At 36.9% G+C, this 13,075-nt stretch overlaps 1 protein-coding gene across 1 annotated transcript in view; it reads right to left on the bottom strand.

The window, feature by feature from the left end:
* Positions 1-13,075, bottom strand: part of BRWD1 (bromodomain and WD repeat domain containing 1) — a 111,653-nt gene that overhangs the window by 64,744 nt on the left and 33,834 nt on the right. Inside the window, exons 9-15 of the mRNA XM_028095609.2 lie at positions 10,334-10,434; positions 9,034-9,104; positions 7,326-7,426; positions 6,523-6,563; positions 5,637-5,735; positions 3,357-3,507; positions 2,970-3,104 (exon numbers count right to left, since the gene is read on the bottom strand). Of these exons, the coding sequence (XP_027951410.1) occupies positions 2,970-3,104; positions 3,357-3,507; positions 5,637-5,735; positions 6,523-6,563; positions 7,326-7,426; positions 9,034-9,104; positions 10,334-10,434 (699 nt within the window). The remainder of the gene's footprint in view (positions 1-2,969; positions 3,105-3,356; positions 3,508-5,636; positions 5,736-6,522; positions 6,564-7,325; positions 7,427-9,033; positions 9,105-10,333; positions 10,435-13,075) is intronic.

Raw genomic sequence — 13,075 nt, 5'->3', positions numbered from 1 at the left:
AACCACTTTGCACCCCAGGCCTAGAACCTCCAGTCCAAGTAAAGCAGAGGCGGGGGCCAGGCCCTTGGCTGGCAAGTCAAAGATGGTGACAGCTCCCCTCCTGTCATACACATGGACCTAAGTGCACCAAAAGTGCTGCTAAGGTACCTGGAGAGAAGGAAATTTTCCTGAGTAGGCACTCATATAGCAAGCCACTTAGGTTTCTACCTGCAGTTTGAAGAGTCCTCCACAATGATTCCCGACAAAATGCAATCTGCAACTGTGCTTGGAGAACAATTCCATGTCACATTGAAAATTATGATGTATTTAATGAAATATTGTAATGTTAGTAATTTATAACCCTATGTAATCTGTCTAACAGAAAATTGGGAGCCTCTCAGCTGAGCAGTAAAGGTTAAGAACTCAGTCTAGGAGCGCCTGGGTGGCTCAGTCAGCTGAGCATCCAACTCTTGATTTTGGCTCAGGTCACAATCTCAGGGTCATGAGATTGAGCCCCGCATCAGGCTCCGCACTCAGCAGAGAGTCTGCTTGAGATTTCTCCCTCTCCCTCTGTCTCCCCGCCCCGACCCCGCTTGCATGCACACACATGCTCTCTCTGTAAAACAAATAAATTTTTAAAAAAATAAAAGAAGAACCCAGTATACATAGCGAAGTTTGTACGTCTCACTGGAAGTGAGATCATTGTTGCCCACTTGAGACTTCTTTGGCTCAGAAGTTGTTTAGCTTATTTTCTGCTTAAAGCCTTAATTAATGTAGTTTTCTGTTTTGATAGTTAAATTCAGGATGTAATGTTCTTAAAAGAGTTTTAAAGGATAATGAAGAAAATGGAGATACCTATAAATTTTAAGACCACAAAAAAACTGCTAAAAAAGACATATTTTTCCAATAATTTGAACCCAGAGATGCATCTTCCAGAGATGCCTAATTACACATGTGCAATTCGGCCATGTTATTTGAGTTATTTCAGTGCATTTTATGGTAATAAATAAAATACTGCACTTTAACCTGTTTGTCAAGAATTGTCCAAAATAAGCATACTGAAATAAAAATTTTAAGGTTAAAAAAAAAAACCGAACACATGGACTCAGATGGCCTTCATTCAAAAGGTCTAAGAACCATTCATCTATACCCTGCGACTAGACTGCCTCCAAAATGAATTACACTATGAACTGGAACTCAATATAAACCGTACAGTAATTTTACAAAACATCTCATATGTAGATCAAACGATAGTCCTGACAACACAGAAACTCTTTTATACAATAACCCCCTTAGAACTGACCCTAAGGAAATAATCACAGATCTACATAAACAGTCATGTACCTGGATATCTGAAGTGGTGCTGCCGTGCCTGATTCAGAAACCACTTAAATACTCAACAACTCAGAAGATTACATATATAGTTAACTTAGAGAAAGGCTGAATTTACAGTCAAAAATATAACTGCAAATTCTTAAAAATATATGTAAGATTTGGGAAAACATTCTTTACATCAAATGAAACAAAGATTACAAAAACTGTGCGAGAATGCCAAGTAGTAACTATGGAAAAGAATGATGCCACTAAAAACCTTCAGGGGATGCTACTGTTTGTGAGTGAAAAGTGTAATGAGGAACAGGATATTTACAGAGTCTCAAAATACCTCCTGAAAAAATTAGCCTAATAGTTACAAAGAGGGGGGGAAAAAAAAAGAGTTACAAAGAGGAAAAACAACTATTTCATTGTGGGGAAACCTGGCAAATGCCACATCTCCAAAATTTAAAATTACCACCACCAGGGCACTCTGGGTGGCTCAGTCAGTTAAATGTCAAACTCTTGATTTCGGCTCAGATCATGATCTCAGGGTCCTGAGATCCAGCCCTGCATCCAGCTCTGCACTGGGCATGCAACCTGCCTGGGATTCTCTCTCTCCCTCTGCCCCTCCCCACACTACTCACACACTTGAGAGTTCTTGCTCTCTCTAAAAACAAATAAGGTTATAAAAAATAAAAATAGGGGCGCCTGGGTGGCTCAGTTGGTTAAGCGACTGCCTTCGGCTCAGGTCATGATCCTGGAGTCCTGGGATTGAGCCCCCACATCGGGCTCCCTGCTCAGCAGGGAGTCTGCTTCTCCCTCTGACCCTGCCCCCTCTCATGTGTGCTCGCTCTCTCTCAAAAAAAAAAAAAAAAAAAATCTAAAAAAATAAAAATCACCACCAAAAAAAGGTGTAACAGAATCAAATCATGAAAAAACAGCAGACAAAACACAAATATTCTGTAACATTATTTGTCTGCACTCATCGAAAGTTAAAAGGTGAGAAATAGAAAAAAAGAATTGTTGAGGATTACAGAAACCTAAAATATACAGCCACTTAACATAATGAATGATCCTGAATTAAATACTGCTCCAAGTACCAAATAGTTAACTAAGAAGACATTACTAGGACAACTGACAAAATTTGAATATAGAGAACTACATAATGCTACTTTATCAATGTTAAATTTGCTGATTTTGGTAACTAGCCTGTGGTTATACATGAGAAATTCTAAAAATTTGCAACAGGATCCTAATTTGGTTTTAGGATATTACATGTGCAAAAAAAAAAAATAGGCTGGAAAAACTCAATGATGTTTTTAATTCCCTAGATGACTTTACTGAATATTGTTTTATTACCAAATATTTCAATAAATGTAGTGAAAATGTGTATAATTACCATAATTTTGCGAATTTAAACAAATTCAAACACATTTGCATATATATACACAGAGGGCTAAATAAGTAACTTTTGAAACTCCTTCCCTTGGATGACTCAGTTACACAGAGAATTTCATGAGTATATATATGTATGGCTGTCAGATATTTATTAGGCTTTAAGCAACCTGATTTCTAGAAATATAAACTGCCAAAACATGCAGATTGGTGTCTGGCTAAACTTCTAATCCAAGTACTTGAAACCAATGCAAGCATACATGAAGATACACTTCACTTACCATATTAAAATAATGTTTCATCTTGGTGCCTTTTGTAATATCCCATATAAATATGCTGCCATCATGTCCTGCAGATAACATAATTCTGGAATCAAAGGGATGTGTCTCCAAAACAAATACTTCATCAGCATGTCCCTTTATTCAACAAAGTCATAAAGTTAATGAAGGTTTGCAAGTTATCAAGTTTAAAATGAAAAACCCATATTGTCATAGTGTATAAAGGCTTTTAAAAATGTATTAACAGTGGCTTGAACATTAATGTATCTACAAATTTCTACTCATTTGATAATCAGTGGGTGAAACATATTTAATATGTTAATATTATAGCTTCAAAAATCAAATTATAGTTCAAAAAAATTCTTGATTTGTTATATAAAAACAACCTACCAGTAAGTTATGAAGCAGTTGCCCTGTGTAAGAATTCCACACTTTAAGGACATGATCATTCACAGCTGTGACAACAATGCTATCATTCTGATTCCAAGCGATCATTGTGACTTTGGGTTTCATAAACCTTTCCTCTTCCAAAGATAAGTCCCTAAGAAAAACATACACAATGTGTAAATTCATTTGAAAAGTACAATCAATACAAAATTAATTGAAGTAATGCAGTTCATGTCCATACATTATATATCTAATATACATCTGACCCATAACAGATGATCTATAAACAGAGTACAGCAAAACTGAGACGGGGAGGGGATGATTCTAGTTCAGGGGGGACGCCAGGGTGGCTCAGTCGGTTAAGCGTCTGCCTTCAGCTCAGGTCGATCCCAGGGTCCTGGGATGGAGCCCCGCATCAGGCTCCTTGCTCGGTGGGGAGCCTACTTCTCCCTCTGCCTGCTCAAGTGCACTCTCTCTGACAAATAAAACAAAATCTTTAAAAAAAAGAAACAAACAGTTCAGGGGCACCTGGATGGCTTAGTTGGTTAAGCATCGGACTGTTCATTTCAGCTCAGGTCATGATCTCAGGGTCCTGGGATTGAGTCCCAAGTCAGACACTGGGCATGAAGTCTGCTTAAGATTCTCTCTTCCTCTCCCTTCGCCCCTCCCCCTGCTCGTGGTGACAAAGAAACAGTTCAGTATGAATAAAGGCATATGTTAGGACATCACCACTGCTCATAAAAGCAAAGCTTTCTCTCTCTACCCCTTTTCTATTACTCCCTTCCCCTGACCCCAAGCCCTAACAGCAATAATTTTGTTGTTTCTTTCTCCAGAGAAGATACAAGAAATTTTAGGAAGAGAGAAAGAAGGCAATGCATCTGCACAGCCCCCAGTGTCTAGAAAGGTGCCTGACACACAGATATTCATCTTTTGAACTACAAATAAAACTGTACTCATCTCTTTACACTTCCCTATAGATGGTTACTATGGTTCTCTTGACAAGAATGGCCTTGGATACAAGGTCTACAATATTTTGCAGCCTGAAATGCAAAGTTTCTCTGTAAAACATAGTAGTCAGTATATACACAGAGAAAAGGTAAAGCCCAGCTGCTTTTTGAAATCAGAGAATACACCCTAAGAAATTATAAACATATAATAAACATATATTTCAATGAAAGAAAACAGCTGTAAGAATATGGAAGAAGTGCCATGTAACACCTATCTATATAAGCACAATGGAACACACACAAGAGAATAATTCTAACCAGATTGGTCAGGGAAAAGTGTAACAGAAGAGGCAAAATGGAGTAAAGGCTAAAACTTTAAATGAAAAAAGAATATTCCCACCATTGGAAGGAATTACTGGCAGAGCACTCTCCACGGCAGCAAGAAAACAAGAGCAGTTTCCAGTCTCAGTATAAAAAAAAAAAATTTTTTTTAAAGATTTTATTTATTTATTTGACAGAGAGAGACACAGAGAAAGAGTGAACACAAGCAGGGGGAGTGGGAGAGGGAGAAGCAGGCTTCCCGCCAAGCAGAGAGCCCGATGTGGGGCTCGATCCCAGAACCCTGGGATCATGACCCGAGCCAAAGGCAGACGCTTAACGACTGAGCCACCCAGGTGCCCCTCAGTAAAAATTTTTGTATTAAAGTTTTTACATTGATGTTCCTATTTTGCTTAAAATCATTGTTCACAGGTAAATGCAATTTCAATTTGTTTCTTAATAATGAAATAACCTTCAGTATTTCAACCAATCAAGGACTGACCGTATTTACTCACACAAAGATGCTTCTGAATATCCAGATAAAACATTTTTAAGTAATGGCAGAGATGTGATTTGTTTATGAGAAAGGACTATCAGATTTCCAGTAAACATTTTCTCCATTCCCTACCACAGATCATTTCACAAAAATGTGAATGTCAAATGTATTTTGAAGCCAAATAAAACTGTCGGAGCCATAGCAGGGGATTTAATTTCCCCTATAATTATTAAAAATAAAGCAGACATGAGGATTTCCAAAGGACTAAATGTGAAACATTTCAGGAAAAGCGGTAAGAATTCTGATATGGCACTACCCTAGCCCAGGCAAGTGTACTAGAAACATAAATGTACAAATTCTTTGGGATATAGGAGATTTATTTATCTATGTATCAGATATACAGGAAGTAGCCATTCATTTAGGTCACTGCTCTTCGCCACAGGACCTGGGGGCTCCAACCACTAGGGAGAAGGACCAAGTGATTATGAAGCCACCTGATTCCAACAAACCGTCTCCACTCACCCTGAGACTCGGGTTGCCATATCCAATAAAATGCTTCTCCACTCCAACTGCTCAAATCTCCAAATCCGTGCCGTTCCATCTCTGCTACCACTTAAGAACCTTAAAAAATTCAGAAAAACATCTTATACTCACATACATGCCACCAAGAAATACAGTCAAAGTCCCAAGCAAAAACATTTTTAATGTAGCTATCCTGACTGTTAACTGGCCTAAATGTATAGGTGTTAATTCAAAAGACAGGGATTTAGAGCAAATCTGATGGGGAAAAAAATCGGGTTTGCTAGAATTTGCCTGGCCCTATGGAGTTAAAGCACATTTCAAACTCAATAAATAGCTTGTCAGGTTGAGTTTTGAGAAGGCAATGTACACGTAGTACCTGGAGAGGGCAAAAATAGGAAGAATTAAAGATGTGTGGGAAAATCAGTAAGAGCAAAAACTCCATTGTAAGCATCTTCATTTTAAACTCAAATTCATACTGGCCACTGTGTAAAAATAAATCAATCTTTTAACTAGGAAAATATTAAAAACTGCAATTTAGGAAAGGCACCTGAAAGAAACTGGGGACCACAACAGAGTATATAATTTAAGTGACAATTCTGTTACATGACACATCAACAGTGGTTGACTAGAGAGTTTTTTTAACTACTCAAACGTAAGGAATTTCATTATCTTTACACTTAATAGGGAGCTCCTTTTGGTCATAGGACCTGGTAGAAGCTACAATTCTAAAAACCTATGTTTAATGTGTTTCCCCCACTGTGGACACTTTTCATTCAATTAATACACTTTCTACTAAGTGCCTGCAATATACAAAGTGATCAGCTGTACTAATATGAAACATAGTATATTTGCGTAAAAACACACTCACAAACACAAACACACTTACCGATCACCATTGTTACAAAACTGGATACTATCAACTTTATCCTGGGGGGGGGGGGGCAGAAAACAAACACAGAAGTGATCGCTCTTGTTTGTAAACAAAACAAAAAAACTCCACTCCATCTTAGAACTAGAAGCACATTTGGTTTAAAATAAGAATGTGTACTTGTGCTGCTTAGCCCCATTGTTCAAACATGTATCCTACATTTACGTGCAAAAAACCTAACTATGACTCTAACAAGACAATAAAAAAATCTTTCCTAATAAATTTAAAACTATATTTACAATGAATTACATCTGTATAAGAATACACATGTGGAAAGTGACCAAAACATAAAGCAGCTGAAAACAAGGCATCACTTTGATATTTATGTACAAAAAAATTTTTCTTTTAAAGTGATTTGGAACTGTTTATCAAATAACTTCATAAAACTTCCTTTAGGAAAAAAGATGACCTGACCACTGAGCGGTATTCCAGAATCCTGAGAGTCATCTATCTTACTATACATTAATAAAATACCATTCTGATTTCATGAGTGTGATTAAAATGAATAGGCCCCTTGAAACTAAACCCACCCAGATCAACTGTCATAATCAAGATTTTCGACTTAAAGCTGAAATAACCACCACAAAATATTAGCACAGTCACATACTTAATTGTCAATAATATCCTTCACCTTTATATATGCAACCCTTCCTACATTTAAAATTAGAACCAATAACAATTTTGTTAGCAATATTTGACTATGGACCAACAGGAATATTATTAGTGATTAATTCATACAATTTTATAACATGAATACTTACTGTGTGGCTTTCAAGTTCTGCGATTTTTTCAGGTGCTTCAAAACCCAAAAAATACATTCTGATTACATGATCAGTACTACCTGTGGCTAAAAACATACCACCTGAAATAAAAATGTTAAGGTTTAAAAATTCAGTTTATAACAAATATCTGCATTAAATTTCTATATCAAATTAAGATCTTTTATCCCAAAATTGAATTTATCTCAATAGATCCACTTTCTAACTCACTATATAAAGACCTTTTAAAATTAATATAATAGAGTGATGTTTTAATTTATAATAAAAAATATATGTATTTGGTTTTCATCCCTATTTCTGGCACAGAGCTCCTAAAACCCGTGGGATTTCCTAAGCAACAACACTGATAAAAGTATCTTGATATTCATAATAAATCAATTTCACCCACAACAGAGTTTATATATTAATAAAGTGATTCTTGGAGAGCACCTAAGAATGGGGGTGCTGACTGCCAGAAGTACCAACCATGTGATTAGAGGGTTGGAACTTTCAGTCCCACTCCCCTGACCTCTGGGGAGGGGGAGAGCAAGGGAGGTGAATCAAGCACCAATGACTTAATCAACTGTTCCTATGTAACAGAACTTCCATAAAAAAACCTAAAGGACAGGGTTCAGAAAGCTTCCAGGTTGGTGAACATGTGGAGATTTGGGAAGAGTGGGGTGTCTCGAGAGTGTCCATACACTTCATCCTCTGCATCTCTTCCACATGGCTATTACTCAATTATATCCTTTTATAATAAGCTGGAAATCTAGTAAAATGTTTGAGTTCTATAAGCTGTTCTAACAAAATAATCAAACCCAAGGAGGGGCTCGAGGGAACCTCTGGTCTTTAGCCAGTCAGTCAGAAGCATAGCTGACAACCTGGTCTAAAGGGGAGAGGTGGGGTTTTGTAGGACTGAGCCCTTAACCTGTGGGATCCCAAACTGTTCTTTAGGGAGATAGTCTTAGAACAGAACTGTAGGACACCTAGCTGGTGCTGGAGAATTGCTGGATGGTGCTGAAAAACAAAAACAAACAAAAAAAAAAACAAAACACACATACATCAGATGGGACTTTTTTTTTTTTCAGATGGGACTTTAATTCAAAAAGTAATTCAATCTGGAAATGCTCACTATCTCCCACTGCTTTATTAATTGTGGCAATGACCATATGTGCTGCTACTCTAAAGACGCTTGACAAAAGGGGCTCTGCTTTCTGAACAACTTCACATACCTAACCCTAGCTTCAGAATACAAAGTTCACTCATTCAAGTTTTCAGACTTTTATGGGGGAAAATCTTTGACTTCTCCTAACAAGAAAGGTTACCACACAAGCTCACTGTACAAGAAAAGAAAATGTGCGATAATTTCACCAAAATGAGTGGAAAACAAATTTAAACTATAAAAATCTGCAGTTTAGCCCATCCAAGAAAACCACAGTTTTGGTAGATCTCACACAGGGGGCTCACGTGGATACCTTAAGCCTCCTTTTGCCAGCTGTCTGACTCTTGATTACCATTAGAAATCAGAGAATGGTAGAATGGGGGAGTAAAAGACAAGAAAAAAAGCTAATGAAATAAACATCTTGGATTAAGCCTAACGAAATGGGCAGAAGTCATTTACCATCCATCTGATAAATGCTCTTAGCAATAACACAATCATCCAATAAATGATAAATAAAACTAAGAAGAAAAATTACTAAATTTATCTTACCAACACTAAAAGAAGAACAAAGCATCTGAACACCTGGTCTAGGCTTTTCCGTGAACTTCAGGGGACGTGGACTTTAAAAGAAGATGCAATTTTTAAAACTCATTAGTTCAACACATTAACAGGCTTTATAATGCTGGTTTTAATCTAGCATATTTAAATATTATAACCTTATTTATAAAGTACCTCACAAGTATCTCTGCAAATGCTATTACAGCTGGACAGATTCTGGAAGGCTCTGTCCAATCCCTGTGTTCACAAGAACCCTACCCCACAGCAAGAGCGGACCTACCAACCCCATCTCGTAACTGAGGGACTAAAACTTCAAGTGCAAGTGAACCCGCCATCCAGGTTGTAGGGCAGGGTATACAGCCACCAGGGAACAGCAATGCTGTTCATAGTTTCAGCAGAAACTCTGAGAGCCACACGTGTAACTTTAAATTTTTACAGTAGCCACATTAAACGTAAAAAGATAAAATCAGTTTTATTTCATTTAACCTAATATATCCAGAATATTAATATGAATAAAATACTGAGAACCTTAGATCCTTCTTTTCACACTACATCTTTGAAATCTTCCAGAATATACAAAATACATACTACATCTCAATTTGAGCAGATTTCATCAAAGATACTTTATCTGTATTTGGTTTCCTAAAACTCACAGTTGAAAAACTAAATTCACATAGGTTATTTGAAATATGCTTAAAGGTTCTGTGATACTTGAATCAAGTATCAGTTTTTAAGATGAAACTAATAATTCAGTCCCTCGAATGCACTACCCACATCTGAAGTCACACACCACTGGTGGCTACCATCCTGGACAGTACATCTCTAATATTTTTCAAAACATTTCACATATATACGATCTCACTTTTTTCCCCCCATAAAATGTGCCCACTAAGATAGAACAGCTGTGTTTCTTCTACATATCCATCTAAATAGTACACTGTAAGGGCGCCTGGGTGGCTCAGATGGTTAGGCATCAACTCTTGATTTTAGCTCGGGTCATGATCGCAGGGTTGTGAGGCCAAGCCCCACACCGGGCTCCACACACAGTGTGGAGTTGGCTTGAGATTCTCTCTTTCCCTCTCCCTTTGCCACTCCCCTGTGCGCTCTCTAAAGTAAATCTTTATAAATAAACAACACACTGTAAACAGTCAATAGGGCACTAACGCTGTATATAATAAAAAGTAAAAAGGCAACCACAATATAGAACTTCCCTTTATAATCAGACTTCATCTCATTAGGCTAAATTAAACACTAAAGAAAGAAAACTTACCACATAATTACAGCCACTTACCTGAATTTCAGGGATTCTAAATCCCACTGCCAGAAACAAACTGTTCCATCAGCACCAGTAGAGACCATGTATCTTTGGGAGCCTTTGGCCATTGGACTAAACTAAAATGCAACAACACAGACAATTCAGTTTCCTGAGCTTCTACCGAAGTCATAGTTTAATGGTTTTTCAAAGTTAACTTCAACTGACACACTTAAGTAAAACATAAGAATTACAAAATACACACGACAGTATAGTGAAAAATCACAACCTAGGTTATCTCTAATTTATAAATGTAATGTGATCTCAGTAAAAGATTACTTTGAAAACTAATAAACAAGAAAAACTTTTACAAAGAGAAAGTGAAGTCCTGGTCTTATCAATATGAAAGCATAATACAAAGTCTCAATAATGAAAATTATGGGGCATGGTAGGTACACAGTGACAGAATGACCAATGGAAAAATATACTATAAAGTCCAAAATGGACCTTAATATAAGAGCTAAGATAAAGGTGCCAAAATTGGTTGCGGAAACAATGAATCACTGCATAAATGATTTACCAACTGTGCAGCAATCTGGAAACTATTCTTTGGACTGTACATCAGGATCAATTCCAAGTAGATCAAAAATTCAAGTATTTAAAAAGAAGCTATAAAAGTATTCTAAGAAAACACAAGAATTATACCGTAACTTCAGAAATGAGCTAACACTTAGGTTTAACAAAGTTCAACTGTGTGACACAAACAAGCTAGACAATGTAAGACCAATTTGGACCAGAGACACCCAACAAGGCTTAACAGAGAGGAAAATACAAAGAAAACAAGAAAACACACTAGGCAAAAGAATATGAACAAAAGTACCAAAGTGAGAGGGAATATGGTATGTGACAGCAACAGAAATATCTATATGACTGAAGTGCTTATTATTGCAAGTGGTGGAGGAATGGGTTAAATGGGTAGAGAATGTGGACCCAGTAAGAGCAAGAAGTAACTGCAGTTCTCAAGTAAAACCCAAAAATGTGTCAGACAGCAGTATACAATAGTCACTGAAAGGAAACAGATAAGAAAAACAACTAAGAATCAATCCAGTTAATCTAAGAACCTTAACCGGAAGGAAGTACTCCCTTCCTTTCCCCAGAATGGGGAGGAAAAACCCATGAAGAACACCACAACTTGCTGACTCATGAGTCATTCAACACGAAGGAGGTTAGCAAACAAAGACCAGGGCTGCCATTAATAGAAAAGGAAGAGCTGGGAAGAAATGTCTTTACGTTATTTACATAATTATTTATCACTACAACATCCCAGAGAGACATGGTTTATTATTATCTGTTTCATGATTTTTCTCAAGATTATATACACTTTGTAAGGGAGGTAGGATGTGAACCTAATACTTCTTAAAAGAAGCTTCTCCCAATTTCTTTCTCTTCAAGTACAGGAAATGAAGGGTTTTTCAACGTTGAAAGTGATTACTTACATCTAAACAGATGTGTCCCAGAATATGGACTAAAACTGAGTTTTGGAGAATATCCCGTTAAAATTAATAACTGAAGGTAATTAATAATCAAATATTATTAATTAAAATTAAAACATCACAGTAAAATTTGTAAATCTGCATAGAGTACTTTAAGAATTCTAAACTTGAATTTCTGCAGAAGAGTTAACTCCTTTAAGTCACTATGTTCTAAGTAAATCTAGTTGTTAGATACACAAGTCGTGTTGCTCTCTATTTTGTCCCTAGCTCAACACCATACTGTTTTCTCTGTAACACCTCTAACGTATTTTTAAATATCTAGCACAGCAAAAGATGTGAGGTTTGTTTTGCTTAGGGGTTTTTTGGGAAGGTGGGGGGGGGGGAGAAGGGCTCTTTGTGCTTATTTTCTTCTAAATGAACTTGATGGCATGCTAAAGACCATTAAAACAAAGCAACTGGTATTTCAAATATAAACACACTAACTTTATACCAAGACTTGGAGAGAGATGCTATCTTTACATCACCGAATCTTCATTCAGGAGTATACTAGACATTTTCACTAATATAGATTATTCCTTCCTCCACCCCCCGATCGCCGACCCCAAGGTTCTGTCATTATTTTTAAGACTTTTCTTCATACAGACTTTCCCCATTTCCTGGTATATGTGTTTGAAGGCTTTTGTTGCTACTGTGAATTATGTTCGTACTCCGTTACATCTAATTAGTTATGGTGGTTTATAGCAAAGTTTTGGTTTTAGGACATAGGTCCTATATTCATCCGGGTTACTAAGATCTCAGGAGTTCTAATAAGTTTTAATAAAATTCACAAGTGAGTCCTCTGAGCTTGGAGTTTTCTTTTTAGATTTTTTTTCAGTGCCCAACAGGCATTGTTAACATTTCAAGCCTTTCCTTCACTGTTTCTAAGTAGCAACATTCCTCAAATGCAGATCACTGACAGCCAGCCATGCGTCATTAATCATCCTCAAAGCTACTCATCAGTGACCATAATATTTATTTCTGTATACTAAAAATGAGTCTCACTTTTCCAAGGTAGGTTAGATAAGTCCTGCATAAAGGAAACAGTAACAAGTATGATTTCTCAGAGTCACTGGTGGCTTCGTGATTCTGTACTATGATCTCATATGGCTACTTCCAAAGTCACAACAGTTTTGAAATCTACACATTTTCAGTAACTATTCGGTATATAACATATGCCTGGGTGCATAATAACTTCTACTTTTACAAGTTGTTTGGTGGTAAAATAAGTTTTTAATGTATGCTGATCCTC

This window comes from Eumetopias jubatus, unplaced genomic scaffold (genome assembly GCF_037043125.1).
Source record: "Eumetopias jubatus isolate StellerSeaLion01/CBP00866 unplaced genomic scaffold, mEumJub1_p1.0 scaffold_1, whole genome shotgun sequence".
NCBI classification, from domain to species: Eukaryota; Metazoa; Chordata; class Mammalia; order Carnivora; family Otariidae; genus Eumetopias; species Eumetopias jubatus.
The sequence above is the reverse complement of the archived record's forward strand: the minus strand, read 5'-3'. Positions and strand labels throughout refer to the sequence as shown.